Genomic DNA, 16,352 nt, shown 5'->3' with positions numbered 1-16,352 from the left:
TGTGCTCCAAGACACCCTATACTTTTTTTTTTTTTTTTTTTTTTTTTGGAGACAGAATCTGGCTCTGTCCCCCAGGCTGGAGTGCAGTGGCACCATCTCGGCTCACTGCAAGCTCCGCCTCCCGGGTTCACGCCATTCTCTTGCCTCAGCCTCCCGAGTAGCTGGGACTACAGGCGCCCGCCGCTAATTTTTTTTGTATTTTTAGTAGAGGCAGGGTTTCACTATGTTGGCCAGGATGGTCTCGAACTCCTGACGTCGTGATCCGCCCACCTCGGCCTCCCAAAGTGCTAGGATTACAGGCTTGAGCCACCGCGCCCGGCCAAAACAAGACAAGTCTTGGTTCTGCTGGACCTGCCAGATGGGGAAGAAATACACAATACCTGAAGATTGTTCACAAGCTGGGAGAACCAGTGGGTGGATTAGTTTTTTTATGAGAGAAGATCCTACTTCAGTGAATTGTGGGTCATAATGTTTGAGAGGCAATAATTATGCTGAATGAAAGAAGTTAGACCGAAAAAAAGGTGCGTGCTGTATGATTCCCGTATATAAAACTTTAGCATGTGCAAACTTATCTGTACTGAAAGTAGATCTGTAGCTGATAAGGGATGTGATGGAGAGGGACGAGACGAAGGGATTATGAAAGGGGGGAGGAAACTTAGACGTGAATATGTTCATTTGATTTTGGTGATTTCATGGGTGCATAGGTATGTCAAAACTTGTCAAATTGGACATTTAAATACGTGCAGTTTGTCATGTCAATTATTTTAAAATAAAGTCGTTTTTAAAAAAGAGGTAAGATAGAGTCAGATCCCTGAGGGTCAGATTGAGGAACTCTCGAAGTCTTCAGGAGCAGAAAGATGTTAAAGCAGTTTTAAGAAAATTAAACTGATTGTGGTCTTCCCAGTAGACAAGGAATAACATTTAGTAAACCGTTGCTAATAGCCAAACCTTGGCATGTGTGACAGCAAAATAAATGGAAAGGTGGATAGGTACACATTACATCCAGGGAACAACCCAGTTTTTGGTCCAGAAGGTGTGGCGTATGCGTGTATGTGGGTATCTCTGCACAGAAAAAGACAGTCCCATAGTTAAACCAAGAAGAATATTTACCGGCAGCAACAGGAGAGGATAGAGAAAGAACATGATTGGGGTAAGAAGATGATTTTGCATTTTGGACGAGGAGAGAGTAACATTTAAAGCCTCTACTCGCTCTGAAGCAGAGTGTGTTGCGACACTCGAGTTTGCTGGAGCGGGTCGGCACAGGCCAGGCCTAGTTAGCGGAATGAGCCCACACAGCAACTCCAGACTGGATCCCGAAGCCTGGAACCTTAACCCTCAACCTCTGATTCCCCAAGTTCCACTCTCGTAGCTGAGGCTGAAGTTTGTCTAAGTCCCGCCTAGGTATCCAACGGAGATAAGGCGTGAGCACCCCACCACTTTCTGGGAACCCGGAGGCGGTCGGCGTGGGGGCGCGAACCCGCCGGGCGCGTGCGCGCGGCGCTCAGGGAGGGGGCCTGGAAGTGAGGGAGCGCGCGCCCTTCACGTGACCCGACCCGCGGGCGGCGACGCACGCGCCGCGCCGCGCCGCTCACGTGGTCCGTTCCCAGCCCCGTCGCCGGCGGAGGCGGGCGCGGGCGCGTGCCTGTGGCCAGTCACCCGGAGGAGTTGGTCGCACAATTATGAAAGACTCGGCTTCTGCTGCTAGCGCCGGAGCTGAGTTAGTTCTGAGAAGGTTTCCCTGGGCGTTCCTTGTCCGGCGGCCTCTGCTGCCGCCTCCGGAGACGCTTCCCGATAGATGGCTACAGGCCGCGGAGGAGGAGGAGGTGGAGTTGCTGCCCTTCCGGAGTCCGCCCCGTGAGGAGAATGGTACTGGACCCACGCAGGCCCGGGCGGGGAATGGTCCTGGGGTTGCGGGCGGTAAAGGAGAGACTTGGCAGGCAAGTGTGTGGGGAGCCGCGTTCCATGCGGCGAAGGACCCCCAAATTGCCTGGAGGCTTCCGGATTTGTCCTCGCGGGACGGGTGTGCAGTTCGTTCGGGGGTGAGGGGCGGGAGCAGGTAGCAAGTTCGACGCGACACCTCTTCGCGGGAATCCCGAGCCGAGACTCGGCTCCCAGCGAGGGCCTCTGGAGGCGGCAGAGGCGCCAGCCGGGGACTACCTGGCTGGGCTCAACTGAGCGGCCGCAGCGCGCCCGACGCAGGGCTCAGCCTTCAAACTCGGCATCTCCTGGGAGCACGGTCCTCCTGGCGCCAGTTGCTGGCAGATAAGGGAACCAAATGCTCTGCTCAAGTTCTACATGGAAAAAGGGAGGGAGGGAGGGCTGGAAGGGTGCAAAAAGGGGGCAGAGGACACGCGTTTGGAGCAGTGCCTTGTTTGCTGTGCAGCGGAGACTCTACAGGTACATTTCCTTTTTGGAACCAAAAGGGAGGGATTTGACGATATTGATGGTAGATCTTTTTTCTTTATCAAGAATTAAGGATTTGGGTGGGTGGGGGAAGGCTTCTGTGGGGACCAAGACGATGTACTGTCAGTCAGGATTTAAGTCGAACTACCTCATCCATTGCCCCAGAGAACAGCTGATCGTGTTTTAAACCAAAAGGTGTGGAATGGAGAGAGGGAGGCGGTGCATTGCAGCTTCCAATAGAGCTTTTTATTTTTGAATATCAGGAACCGATTTTGAAGATTTCTTAAAAAGAAAAGTCATTTACATCAGGGACATGAAAAGCAGAGTAGGTATTTTTGGTCAGTACTTGAATTTGATAGGCTTTATGCAAACAACTCTCCCTCTGCTCGAGTCTGGCAAGTTTGCTTTTCATTGGACGCTAATTCAAGTGCCATACAAAACTAAAATAAGAGTTTTACTTATACCACAAATGTAGTAATACTTTGAATAAATAATGTGTCTTCCACTATTTTCCACCTTATTCTTTTTTGTTTGTTTTGAGACAGGGTCTCACTCTGTCTGTCGCCCAGGCTGGAGTGAAGTGGCGCGATCTCCGCTCACTGCAACCTCCGTCTCCCGGGTTCAAGGGATTCTCCTGCCTCAGGCTCCCGAGTAGCTGGGACTGTAGCCACCATGCCCGGCTAATTTTTGCATTTTTAGTAGAGACGGGGTTTCACCACGTTTGGCAGGCTGGTCTCTTAATTCCTGACCTCAGGTGATCCGCCCTCCTCAGCCTCCCAAAGTGCTGGGATTACAGGCGTGAGCCACCGCGCCAGGCCAACATGGGAGATTTCAAACACGCAAAGATATATTGTAGAATGAACTACCATATACCCATTGGCCAGTTTCAACAGCTTCAACCATGTGAATTTTATTTCTTCTATCATTCCTCATGTTCTTCCTCAATGGGATAATTTTAAAGCAAATCCCAGACAAATGTCATTTATGGATACTTTATTATGTTTATGTCTAAAAAGACAAGGACTTTTTAACATAACCACAATATTATTATCACACCTAAAAATTAATAATTGCTTAATATCATTAAATATTCAGCATATTTCCCTGATTGTCTCATATTTTAGTCAGTTGATTTGTTAGAATCAGGTTACAAAGAATTCTGCACATAGCATTTGGTTGGTAACTCAGTCGCTAGTACCTTCTTTTCTTGGGGTGTGGGGGTGTCGTTTACCATTTATTTGTTGAAAAAAACCCATCATTTGCGTTGTAGAATTTCCATCAGTTTGGATTTTGTTGAATGCATCCCTGTAGTGTCATGTAACATGTTTCTTTCTCCTCTGTATTTTTTTCTTTTTTCTTTTTGTTTGAGACGGATCTCGCTCTGTTGCCCAGGCTGAGTGCAGTGTAGTGAGCTCGGCTGATGTAGCCTCCGCCTCCTGGGTTCAAGTGATTCTCCTGCCTCAGCCTCCCAAGTAGCTGGGACTACAAGTGTGAGCCACCACACCCGGCTAATTTTTGTGTTTTTAGTGGAAACGGGGTTTCGCCATACTGGCCAGGGTGGTTTTGAACTCCTGATGTCCAGTGATCTGCCTGTCTCACCTCCCAAAGTGTTGGGATTACAGGCATGCCCCACTTTGCCCAGCCTCTACTCTTTATTTCCTGTCAACTAGTTAGTAGTTAATCTAAAGGCTTGATCAGTAGTCGGGAGTGATGGGGCTCGCCTGTAATCCCAGCTACTCGGGAGGCTAAGGCAGGAGAATCGCTTGAACCTGGGAGGCGGAGGTTGCAGTGAGCGGAGATCGTGCCACTGCACTCCAGCCTGGGCGACAGAGTGAGACTCCTTGATCAGGTGGGGCACAGTAATCCCCGCACTTTGGGAGGCGGTGACAGACTGATCCCAGATCACTTGAGGTCAGGAGTTCAAAACTAGCCTGGCCAACATGGTGAAACCCCGTCTCTACTAAAAATACAAAAGTTAGCTGGGCATCGTGATGGGCACCTGTAATCCCAGCTACTCGTGAGGCTGAGGCGGAGAATCGCTTGAACTTGGAGGGGGAGGTTGCAGTGAGCCAAGATGGCACCATCCACTCCAGCCTGGGTGAGAGTCTGTCTCAAAAAAAAAAGAGACTTGATCAGATTCTAGTTTCATACTTTGACAATACTCATAGATAGTACTATGTACTTTCTGTTGCATTACATTAAGAGGGACATACTGTCTTTGTTTTTTGAGAAGGAGTCTTGCACTTGTTTTTTTTGTTGTTGTTGTTTTATTTTGTTTTTTGGGGGGGACAGAGTCTTGCTCTTGTTGCCCAGGCTGGAGTGCCTGGCTTACTGCAACCTCTGCCTCCCTAGTTCAAGCGATTCTGCTGCCCCAGCCTCCCGAAGCTGGGATTACAGGCGTCCGCCGCCACGCCCGACTAATTTTTGTATTTTTAGTAGAGACAGGGTTTGCCATGTTGGCCAGGCTGGTCTCAAACTCCTGACCCCAGGTGATCCACCCGCCTCGGCCTCCCAAAGTGTTGGGATTACAGGCATGAGCCACTGCGCCCGACTTCTTCTTCTTTTTTTTTTTTTAATGTTAAGATTGTCCAGTGGATTCGTGTTGTCTGATGCCTGATCTCTCAGTTGTGAAGTTCCCCATAAGTTATTCATGTAGTAGTTTTTGTAGTAACCATTTAGTTTTTGTCATTGATCTATTATTTCATTCTGTGTTTCCTTTTCTCCGTTCTTTTTGGGAAATCTTTCAACATATAAGTAAATTGCAGTTTTTTTTTTTTTGAGACGGAGTCTCGCTCTGTCGCCCAGGCTGGAGTGCAGTGGCGCAATCTCGGCTCACTGCAAGCTCCGCCTCCCGGGTTCACGCCATTCTCCTGCCTCAGCCTCTCCGAGTAGCTGGGACTACAGGCGCCCGCCACCACGCCCGGCTAATTTTTTGTATTTTTAGTAGAGACGGGGTTTCACCGTGGTCTCGATCTCCTGACCTCGTGATCCGCCCGCCTCGGCCTCCCAAAGTGCTGGGATTACAAGCGTGAGCCACCGCGCCCGGCCGCAGTTTTTTGTTTTTCTTTTTAAGTGACTGCCTGTTAAATGTCAAATGCTTTAAGTTTGGTACCTGGGTCAGGGTGCAGTGGCTCACGCTTGTAATCCTAGCACTTTGAGAGACTGAGGCGGGTGGATCCCTTGAGCCCAGGAGTACAAGACTAGCCTGGGCAAGATGGCGAAACCCAGTCTCTACCAAAAAAAATAAAAAAAGATTAGCTGGGCATGGTGATGCGCACCTGTGGTCCCAGCTACTTGGGAGGCTGAGGTGGGAGGATGGCTTGAGGTTGCAGTGAGCTGAGATCATGCCACTGCACTCCAGCCTGGGTAACAGAACCAGACCCTGTTTCAAAAAAAAAAAAAAAAAGTTTGGTACCGGGAAGCAAAATTCAGTGGTTGAGGTTAGTTTAGGACATAAGCATTGCTTGACTATGAGGATTTTAACAGAGTCATTTATGTGAATCAATAAAAAGAACTTAAGATGGGTATCACTTTCAGATGATGCTTTGCAATTATTAGATTAGTTGAATGTGAATGCAGTGTTTGACTTGGAGAATTGGACCTCTTGTACTTTATAAAAATATGATTAGTTCTAGTTTAAATTGTTCGTTCTTTTAGAGATTTTGTTGACTTTTTGGTACAGTTAATTTTGGATTTAGGAAATTGCCCTGGATTTTTTTTTTTTTTTTTTGAGACGGAGTTTCCATCTTGTCGCCCAGGCTGGAGTGCAATGGTACGATCTTGGCTCACTGCAACCTCCGCCTCCAGGGTTCAAGTGATTCTCCTGCCTCAGCCTCCCAAGTAGCTGAGATTACAGGCACGCGCCACAACGCCCATCTAATTTTTATATTTTTAGTAGAGATGGGGTTTCACCATGTGGGCCAGGCTGTTCTCGATCTCCTGACCTCATGCTCTGTATTTTTTTAACCTGTTTTTCTGGGAGTGTGTATTTAGTTTTCTGACCATGTAGAGGTTTTAGAACCCTGTTAAAGGAATTTTGGTGTGTGGAGGTAAGCAGTTTTTTGAAGTTGATAAGTCAAGACTTGACTCTTGACATATTTTTGCCAGGTCACAGTCTTTTTTTTGAGACTGAGTTTTGCTCTTTCGCCCAGGCTGGAGTGTGGTGGCGTGCTGTTGGCTCACTGCAATCTCTGCCTTCCAGTTTAAAGTGATTCTCCTGCCTCAGCCTCTCGAGTAGCTGGGATTACAGGTGCCTGCCACCATGCCCGACTAATTTTTGTACTTTTAGTAGAGACGGAGTTTCCAAGTGATCCATCCACCTCAGCCTCCCAAAGTGCTGGGATTACAGGCGTGAGCCACCTCGGAGTCTTTTATGAGCATCACTGTTATCTTCTCAATCTGTAAAAGGCAGATGATAATCTTTTCCCTACTTGACCTAAGGAGCAATATTAGGATTAAAGTCTGTGAAACACTATTTACCCCTCTTACCATCATATAAACATGTCAATAACATAACACCTTAACTATCCTTAACTATCCAATTGCCAGACTTCTGGAAATCTTAACTTTGGAAACCAAGCTCCTTGTGGAAAGTGAGTAAAAAGCTTTTGAGCTAAGTCATCAGTAATATAGCAACCTTGAGACAGAGTTCACTGATTGAAAAATGTGTGCAAAGTGAAATTTAACAGGCTTAGTTTTCTGCTTTCTGCTGGCAGTTTGGTAGTACACTGGAGATAACAGGAGGAAAGTTACCTGAGAAGCAGACTATTACTGTTAGGAGGACACTGGAGAAACATAATTAGATTAGAAAGATAGGGCTATACATTACACTTTACTATATGAACTGATAGTCTTCCTAGTCTAATTTATCATACCCAATACCCGAAAGATACTCTGGACTAAGAGAAGTACGTAATAGGCTTTAGGCCCTTTTTTGCATTAGCTAACGTGTCGGCATTTAGCTGTGGCCATTGCTCTGAATGCTGTGTGTGTGTGTGTGTGTGTGTGTGTGTGTATGTTTATTTTTGAGACGAAGTCTTGCTCGGTCACCCAGGCTGAAGTGCAGTGGCGTGATCTCAGCTCACTGCAACCGCTGTCTCCCGGTTTCAAGTGATTCTCCTGCCTCAGCCTCCTGAGTAGCTGGGATTACAGGCATGTGCCACTACACCTGGCTAATTTTTGTATTTTTAGTAGAGACGGAGTTTCACCATGTTGGTCAGGCTGGTCTCGAGCTCCTGAGCTTGTGATCTGCCTGCCTCGGCCTCCCAAAGTGCTGGGATTACAGGCATGAGCCACCTCGCCTGGCACTGTACATATATTAATCCTGCAGGAAAACTCTGTGAAGTCAATACTGTTTTTTCCATTATTTATGATAAAGAGCAGAGAATCAAAAATCACTTGCCAACGGTCACAAGGCTAATAAGTGGTAGAGTAGGTGTTGACCTGCCAAACTATAGAAACTTGGAGAAGGCTTTTGATATTCAGGGACATGTATATTTATAAGACCTCAGATGACAGGTGTTATGTCAAGTTAAAAAAGTTAAGGTTTTTTAAAAAAAAGTTATAACTTTAAAAGTTTGCTGTACTTGATTTTCTTCAAATGATAATGAAATCTAATAGAATTTCCTTTACTATCAAATTTCTGTGTATTAACCTTAGGACAGATAATTTACAACTCAGTTGTCTGGTTTTTTTTTTTTTTTTGAGACAAGTGTCTTGCTCTATCAATTAGGCTAGAGTTCAGTGGTGTGATCTTGGCTCACTGCAGCCTTCGCCTCCTGGGTTCAAGCCATTCTCCTGCTGCAGTTTCCCAAGTAGCTGAGGTTACAGGTTGTACTACCACATCGGGCTACTTTTTGTGTTTTTATTTTTATTTTTTAAAAATTTGTGTTTTTAGTGGAGACAGGGTTTTGGCATGTTGCTCAGGCTGGCCTTGAACTCCTGGTCTCAAGTGATCTACCTGCCTTGGCCTCCTAAAGTACTGGGATTACACGCATTAGTCTGTATGCATTTTGTTTCATTTTTATTTTTATATTTTTTGAGAAGGAGTCTTGCTCTGTCACCCATGCTGGAGTGCAGTGGCACAATCTCCGCTCCCTGTAGCCTCTGCCTCCCGGGTTCAAGTGATTCTCCTCTCTCAGCCTCCCAAGTAGCTAGCATTACAGGCACCCACCACCATGCCCAGCTAATATTTGTATTTTTAGCAGAGACAGGGTTTCACCATGTTGGCCAGGCTGGTCTCGAACTCCTGACCTCAAGTGATCCACCCACCTCGGCCTCCCAAAGTGCTAGGATTACAGACGTGAGCCACCGCCCGGTCGTGCATTTTATTTTGACAAGTGCAGAGACACATACTCTGGGGCAATCCTTAGTAGATTAGAAAAGTCATTAAGTAGATTTCTGGATGGGTGTAACTCTTTGTTAAAAGCAGCAGGAAAAGACTGGACATGGTGGCTCTTGTCTGTAATCCCAGTACTTTGGGAGGCTGAGGCGGGAGGATTGCTTGAAGCCAGGAGTTTGAGACCAGCCTGGCCAATGTGGATAACCCCATCTCTACTAAAAATATAAAAATCAGCTGGACGTGGTGGTGTGCGCCTGTAATCCCAGCTTATTGCGAGACTGAGGCATGAGAATTGGTTGAACCCAGGAGATGGAGGTTGCAGTGACTCCAGATTGCGCCACTGCACCCCAGCCTGGGTGACAAAACAAGAAAAAAAAAAAAATATATATATATATATATATATATATATATAAAAAATGAATGTATCAAGAAAAGTATCAACACACTACTCACTGATAGATAATGGGTTGATATGGCTTACTCGCAGTGTGAATGTCCAAGTTTTCTTTTTTTGGATAGTGTCTTGCTCTGTTGCCCATGTCAGAGTGCAGTGGCGTCATCATGGCTTACTGTATTCCCGACCTCCTAGGCTCAAGTGATCCTGCCACTTCAGCCTCCCAAGTACCTAAAATGGCAGGCCCATACCACCAACCTGGCTACTTAAAAATTTTTTTTGACTGGGTGCGGTGGTTAATACCTGTAATCCCAGCACTTTGGAAGGCTGAGGCAGGTGGATCACCAGGTCAGGAGATTGAGACCATCCTGGCCAACATGGTGAAACCCCATCTCTACTAAAAATACAAAAATTAGTTGGGCGTGGTGGCACGCACCTGTAGTCCCAGCTACTCGGGAGGCTGAGGCAGGAGAATCGCTTGAACCCAGGAGGTAGAGGTTGCAGTGAGCTGAGATCGTGCCGTTGCACTCCAGCCTGGGCGACAGAGCGAGACTTCATCTCAAAAAAAATTTTTTTTGTTTTTGCAAAGGTGGGTTTCTCACTCTGTTGCCCAGGTTGATCTTGAACTCTTGGGCTTAAGTGGTCCTCCTGCCTTGGCCTCCCAAAGTGTTGGGGTTACAGGCATAAACCACTGCACCTGGCCTTAAGTTTTTAAATAAATAGAACTTTTCTACCAATTGTTACAGAATTATAGATGCTTTTCAATAATATCTTTAAAACTCTCTCATAGGGTTTGCATCTAAAATGTCAGTAATATCTAATTACTGACATTAATATCTAATTATTAATTAGTTGAGTAGTTGTCAGCCAGTTTAGAGTAAGAGTGGAACTCTATGACATAATAAAATTATGTACATGTATATATATGTATGTATATATACGTATGTATATATATGTACTTAAAAAAAGTAGAACTTGAGAGTAGGGTCCGTAAGAGTGTCAGAAAGTCAAATGTATTGGACTCTGGTAGGGGAAGTCAGAGAGTGCCAGCTTATTTCAACATTTTGCTTTAGGCTAGTCTTATTTGTCATTGTCTGTGTCACCCTTGGCAGGCATGTTGACCCATGTACAAATTTATCACATAACTCTGAATTTCTAGGTTTTTTTTTTGAGACAGAGTCTCACTCTGTCGCCTAGACTGGAGTGCAGTGGCACATCTTGGCTCACTGCAAGCTCCGCCTCCTGGGTTCATGCCATTCTCCTGCCTCAGCCTCCCGAGTAGCTGGGACTACAGGCGCCCATCACCACGCCTGGCTGATTTTTTGTATTTTTTTAGTAGAGACGTGGTTTCACCATATTGATCAGACTGGTCTCAATCTCCTGACCTCGTGATCCGCCTGCCTCGGCCTCCCAAAATGCTGGGATTACAGGCATGAGCCACTGCGCCCAGCCAATTTCTAGGTCTTTAGTGTCATTTAACTTTCTTTTCTTGAGCACATGAACTTTATTAGTAGGCAATTTCTTTTAATTTGATTGCCATTCTTTTGAATATGGGTCACATTTTCCTGTCCATTACCATATCTAGTCATTTTGGAGTGTATATTGGGCATTGGGATTGTTACTTAGTAGAGGCTCTGGGTTATCTTTTTTTTTTTTTTTTTTTGGTACGGAGTCTTGTGTCACCCAGGCTGGAGTGCAATGGCGTGATCTCAGCTCACTGCAGGTTCAAGCAATTCTCCTGCCTCCTGCCTCAGCCTCCCAAGTAGCTGGGATTACAGGTGCGTGACACCACACCCAGCTAATTTTTGTGTTTTTGGTAGAGATGGGGTTTCACCGTGTTGGTCAGGCTGGTCTCAAACTTCTGACCTTGTGATCTGCCTGCCTTGGCCTCCCAAAGTGCTGGGATTACAGGTGTGAGCCACCGCGCCCAGCCTCTGGGTTCTCTTTTAATCCTGTGCTCTGTGTGTGTGTGTGTTGTTGTTGTTATGTACTGAATGTCTGTAATCTCCCTCGCTCCCCAAGAATTCGTATCTTGAAGCCCTAACCTCCAGTGTGATGGTATTTGGAGATGAGAACTTTGGGAGATGGAGGTAATCAGGGATAGATGAGGTCATGAAGGTGGGGCCCTGGGTCTGATAGGATTTATGTGCTTAGAAGAGATACTAGAGAGCTTATTCACTCCCTCTTCACTGTGTGAAGACACAGTGAGGAGGCAGCTGTCTGAGAGCCCTCATCAGACACTGGCCCTCCTGGAATCTTGATCCTGAACTTTCAGTCTCCAGAACTTTGAGAAAATTTATTTCAGTTGTTATCCCACCAAGTCTGTGTGGTATTTGTTGTGGCATCCCAAGCTGACTAAGACAGTTGTTGATTAACTTTATTGTACTCAAACTCCAAACTGTCTCTCCTTCAGTGGGCAGCAGGAATATCTGCTCAGTTATTTTATTTAGCTGGGCTGCCTGGAGGCTGCCCCATGTGTACAATCTTCGTGGGTCAGCGAGAGATTTGTGTAGAGTTAATATGAAGTATTTAGGATTCCTTTTCTCGACTCTTGTGGAAACTTTCCCATCACTTTCCAGCTGCTATTTTCACCTTGAACTGGGTATTCTGGTTCTATAAGTCAGTAAGACTGTGGGATTTCTATTGATATTTAGCTGTTCACTAGACATAGGATGGGGACCGTTTTCAGGCAAAAAGCCTTAAAAATCGGGAAACTCACTCAATACTGTTCCTATATTCTAAGTATAGACTCCGTCTAGTTCTGCTTGCTTTTGGTTGCTCTTCAGTGTCCTCAAGTCTTTTTTAATCTTTTTATTTAAAAAAATTTTTTTAATGATAGAGGTGAGGTCTCGCTGTGTTGACCAGGCTGGTCTCAAACCCCTGGCCTCAAGCAATCCTCCCATCTTGGCCTCCCAAAGTGCTAGGATTACAGGTGTGAGCCACTGTGCCTGGCGTCTTTTTTATCTTTTGTCCAGAATTTATGGTGGTTATCTGAGGGATGGTTAGCCTAATAAGACCTGCTTCTCCATAGCTAGAATTTTCTTTCTAATTTTAACATATATAATCATAGAATATATTTATTTGTTAAAAATTTTTTGATTTCCACATGTTACCTTAACAGCAGAATTTTTTAGGAATCTTTAATTTTTTCCCCAAATTTTTGCTAGCAGCATCTAGGCAGGAAGGATGTGCTGGTAGTGATTTGTTTAGAGAGTAAGATGTGCTTAGGTTTATTTGTAATACGTGTCCCTTATTGCTGGTAGACTGGTATAAGAATTTATAATTTAAGGAGTTTTGAAGTGATCACCATCATAGTTGAAATTTGACTATGTGCCATGCATTGTGCTAAAACAACTTACATGGATCATTTTTTTTAATCATCAGAGTAACATTGTGAGGTTAAGTACTGTTGTTATCCTATTTTACAGGTAAGGAAGCAAAAAGAGGTTCTGAAACTTGCACAAGGTTGCACACATAGTAAACAGCAGAGCTGGGATCCTAACTCAGATCAGTCTGATTCCAGAATCTGTGCTATTTAACCACTGAAGATCACCAACTGATATTTAAGATACCCTGCTTTACTAGCATTCTGTGGATATAGTTACTTTTTACATTACTTGGAACATACAAATTTAGGAATTTTCAGATTTGTGTTTGTAGCTTGCCACCTCTTGGTAAAATTTGGTAGTGCAACCTAGCAAAAGAAAAAAGCAAAGTGTATAAAACTAGGAATTTTTATATGTATTTATAACCAGGGCACATTTGATTGGGTAATTGATGGCAGAGCAGAAACTTAGAATTTCAAAAACTATAAAAACTTTTTTTTATCATTAGGTGATATTTACAACTTTCAGCTGGGGTATGTGAATGTTGGGTTTGTGAAGCCAATTCCTGTGTAACAAGTGAAGGCCGTAAATGATGAGAATGCTATATGTGGGAAGAATATATTTACATTTGGCTGTTACATAAACAGAATGAGAGGTAGTAAGTTTTTGAAATAAACAAAATTGGTGAGTGAGGTAGGGAAAGCTGTAGGAGATTTTCTTTTCTTTCTTTTTCTTTTTTTTGAAATGGAGTTTTGCTCTTGTCGCCTAGGCTGGAATGCAATGGCGTGATCTTGGCTCACTGCGATCTCTGTGTCCTGGGTTCAATCGATTTTCCTGCCTCAGCCTTCTGAGTAGCTGAGGTTACAGGTGCCCACCACCATGCCCAGCTAATTTTTATATTTTTAGTAGAGACTGGGTTTCACCATGTTGGCCAGGCTGGTCTCAAACTCCTGACCTCAGGTGATCCACCTGCCTCGGCTTCGCAAAGTGTTGGGCTTACAGGCATGAGCCACCATGCCCGCCCAGGAGATTTTCTTGAAACATGCTAATGTCATTATGTGTCCCTGTAGGCATAGAATTTAGTAAAAATCTGTGAGTATGGGAGTGACACAATTTAAGTGACTTTTAGCAAATTGTTTGCTAAAGTTTTGGGTGGATTTGCCAATGAGAAACAACTCTGGTTTCCAGCTCTTGGAAAAAACCCAAAACTATGGGATGTAGTAGAGGGGATGATATATTCGAAGTGTTGAAGAAAAAAAAAAACAAAAACAAACCCATCAGCCAAGAATACTGTACCTGGCATAGCTCTCCTTCAGAAATGAAGGAGAGAGGAAGATTTTCCCAGACAAAAGCTCAGAGACTAGACCTGTGTTACAAGAAATGCTAACAGAATTTCTTCAAGCTGAAAGACAAGGTTGCTAATTAGTAACAAAAAGAATATGAAAAGTATAAAACTTACTGGTAAATGTAAGTAGAGTTAATTTAGAATACTCTAATACCATAATGGTGTTATGCAAATCATTTGTATTTTTAGTATGAAGGTTAAAAGACAAAAACCATTAAAAATAATAATAGCAACAATAATTTGTTAAGGGATACATAGTACAAAAACATGTACATTGTGACATCAAAAATTTATTAGAAACCAGGCACTTCGGCTCACCCCTGTAATCCCAGCACTTTGGGAGGCTGAGGCGGGTGGATCACCTGAGATCAGGAGTTCAAGAAAAGCCTGACCAACATGGTGAAACCCCGTCTCTACTAAAAATACAAAAATTAGCTGGGCTTCTGGGCATGGTGGCTCACGCCTGTAATCCCGGCACTTTGGGAGGCTAAGGCGGGTGGATCACTTGAGGTCAGCGGTTTGAAACCAGCCTAGTCAACATGGTGAAACCCCATCTCTACTAAAAATACAAAAATTAGCCGGTCATAGTGGCAGGTGCCTGTTATCCCAGCTACTCGAGAGACTGAGGCAGGAGAATCGCTTGAACCTGGGAGGCAGAGGTTGCAGTGAGCCGAGATCGTGCCATTGCCCTCCAGCCTGGGCGACAGAGTAAAACTCCATCTCAAAAAACAAAACAGAAAACCACAATGCAATACCACCTTATTCCAGCAAGAATGGCCATAATAAAAAAAAATAATAATAATAATAGATGTTTATGTGGATGTGGTAAACAGGGAACACTTCTACACTGCTGGTAGGAATGTAAACTAGTACAACCACTATGGGAAACAATGTGGAGATTCCTTAGGATACCATTTGATACAGCAATCCCACTACTGGGTATCTACCAGAGGAAAATAAGTCATTATAAGAAAAAGATACTTGCATACGCATGTTTATAGCAGCATAATTCATAATTGCAAAAACGTGGAACCAACTCAAATGCCCATCAAGTCAACGAGTGGATAAAGAAACTGTGGTATATATATATACGATGGAATACTTCTCAGCCATAAAAAGGAATGACTTAATGGCATTCACAGTGACCTGGATGAGATTGGAGACTCTTAATTCTAAGTGAAGTAACTCAGGAATGGAAAACCAAACATCATATGTTCCCACTTGTAAGTGGGAGCTGAGCTATGAGGACGCAAAGGCATAAGAATAACACAATGGACTTTGGGGACTCAGGGAGACGGTGGGAAGGGGGTCAGGGATAAAAGACTACAAATAAGGTGCAGTGTGTACCGGTCAGGCAATGGGTGCACCATAATCTCACAAATCACCACTAAAGAACTTACTTATGTAAGTAAACACTACCTGTTTCCAATAACCTATGGAAATAAAAAAGTAAAAAGTAATAAAAATAAAAAATGGTATAGGTGTATAGGGCATTTACTTTGAATGGAGCTTGTGGACCTGGAAGTTGTTCTGGGCGAGTCAGTGAGTGAGTGGTGAGTGAATGTGAAGGCCTAGGGCATTACACTTATGTAGACTTGATAAACACTGTACACCTAGGCTACACTAAGTTTACAAAAAGTTTTTTTATTCATTAATAAATTAACCCTAGCTTACTATAACTTTTTAATTTAACAGACTTGTAAAAATTTTAAAACTTTTTGACTCTTTTGTAATAACACTTCGTATAAAACACATCGTACAGCTACACAAAAACATTTTCTTTATATCCTGATTCTGTAAGCTTTTTTTTTTTTTGAGACAGAGTCTCACTCTGTCACCTTGGCTAGAGTGCAGTGGCGCGATCTTGGCTCACTGCAACCTCTGCTTCCCTGGTTCAAGCGATTCTCCTGCCTCAGCCTCTTGAGTAGCTGGGATGACAGGCATCTGCCACCACACCTGGCTAATTTTTATATTTTTAGTAGAGACGGGGTTTCACCACATTAGTCAGACTGGTCTCGAACTCCTGACCTCAGAGGATCCGCCTGCCTCAGCCTCCCAAAGTGCTGGGGTTACAGGCGTGAGCCACCGCACCTGGCTACGTTTTTCTATTTCAGCATTTTAAAATTATTATTTTACTTTTTAAACTTTTTGTTCAAACCTAAGACACAAATATACAGGTTAGCCTAGGCATACACGGGGTCAGGATCATCAGTAGAATTGTCTTCCACCTCTCATCTTGTCTCACTGGAAGGTTTTGAGGGACAATAACATGCATGGAGTTGTCATTTTCTGTGATAATGTGATAACAATACCTTCTGGAATACTTCCTGAAGGATCTGCCTGAGGCTGTTTTACAGTTAACTTAAAAAAAAAATAGGTAGGAGTGGTCGGGCGAGGTGGCTCACGCCTGTAATCCTAGCACTTTGGGAGGCCGAGGTGGGCGGATCACGAGGTCAGGAGATCAAGACCATCCTGGCTAACACGGTGAAACCCAGTCTCTACTAAAAATACAAAAAATTAGCTGGGCGTGGTGGTGGTTGCCTG

At 44.3% G+C, this 16,352-nt stretch overlaps 1 protein-coding gene across 6 annotated transcripts in view; it reads left to right on the top strand.

Moving 5' to 3' along the window:
- The first annotated feature begins 1,750 nt into the window (after positions 1-1,750).
- Positions 1,751-16,352, top strand: part of TRPM7 (transient receptor potential cation channel subfamily M member 7) — a 130,368-nt gene continuing 115,766 nt past the window's right edge. For all 6 annotated transcript variants that reach the window (XM_032174094.2, XM_032174093.2, XM_058427145.1 and 3 more), the window contains exon 1: positions 1,751-1,866. In XM_032174094.2, the coding sequence (XP_032029985.1) occupies positions 1,864-1,866 (3 nt within the window). In that variant the 5' untranslated portion in view covers positions 1,751-1,863. The remainder of the gene's footprint in view (positions 1,867-16,352) is intronic.

The sequence above is a fragment of the Hylobates moloch genome, unplaced genomic scaffold (genome assembly GCF_009828535.3).
Source record: "Hylobates moloch isolate HMO894 unplaced genomic scaffold, HMol_V3 SCAFFOLD_14, whole genome shotgun sequence".
Classification (NCBI taxonomy): Eukaryota; Metazoa; Chordata; class Mammalia; order Primates; family Hylobatidae; genus Hylobates; species Hylobates moloch.
The sequence above is the reverse complement of the archived record's forward strand: the minus strand, read 5'-3'. Positions and strand labels throughout refer to the sequence as shown.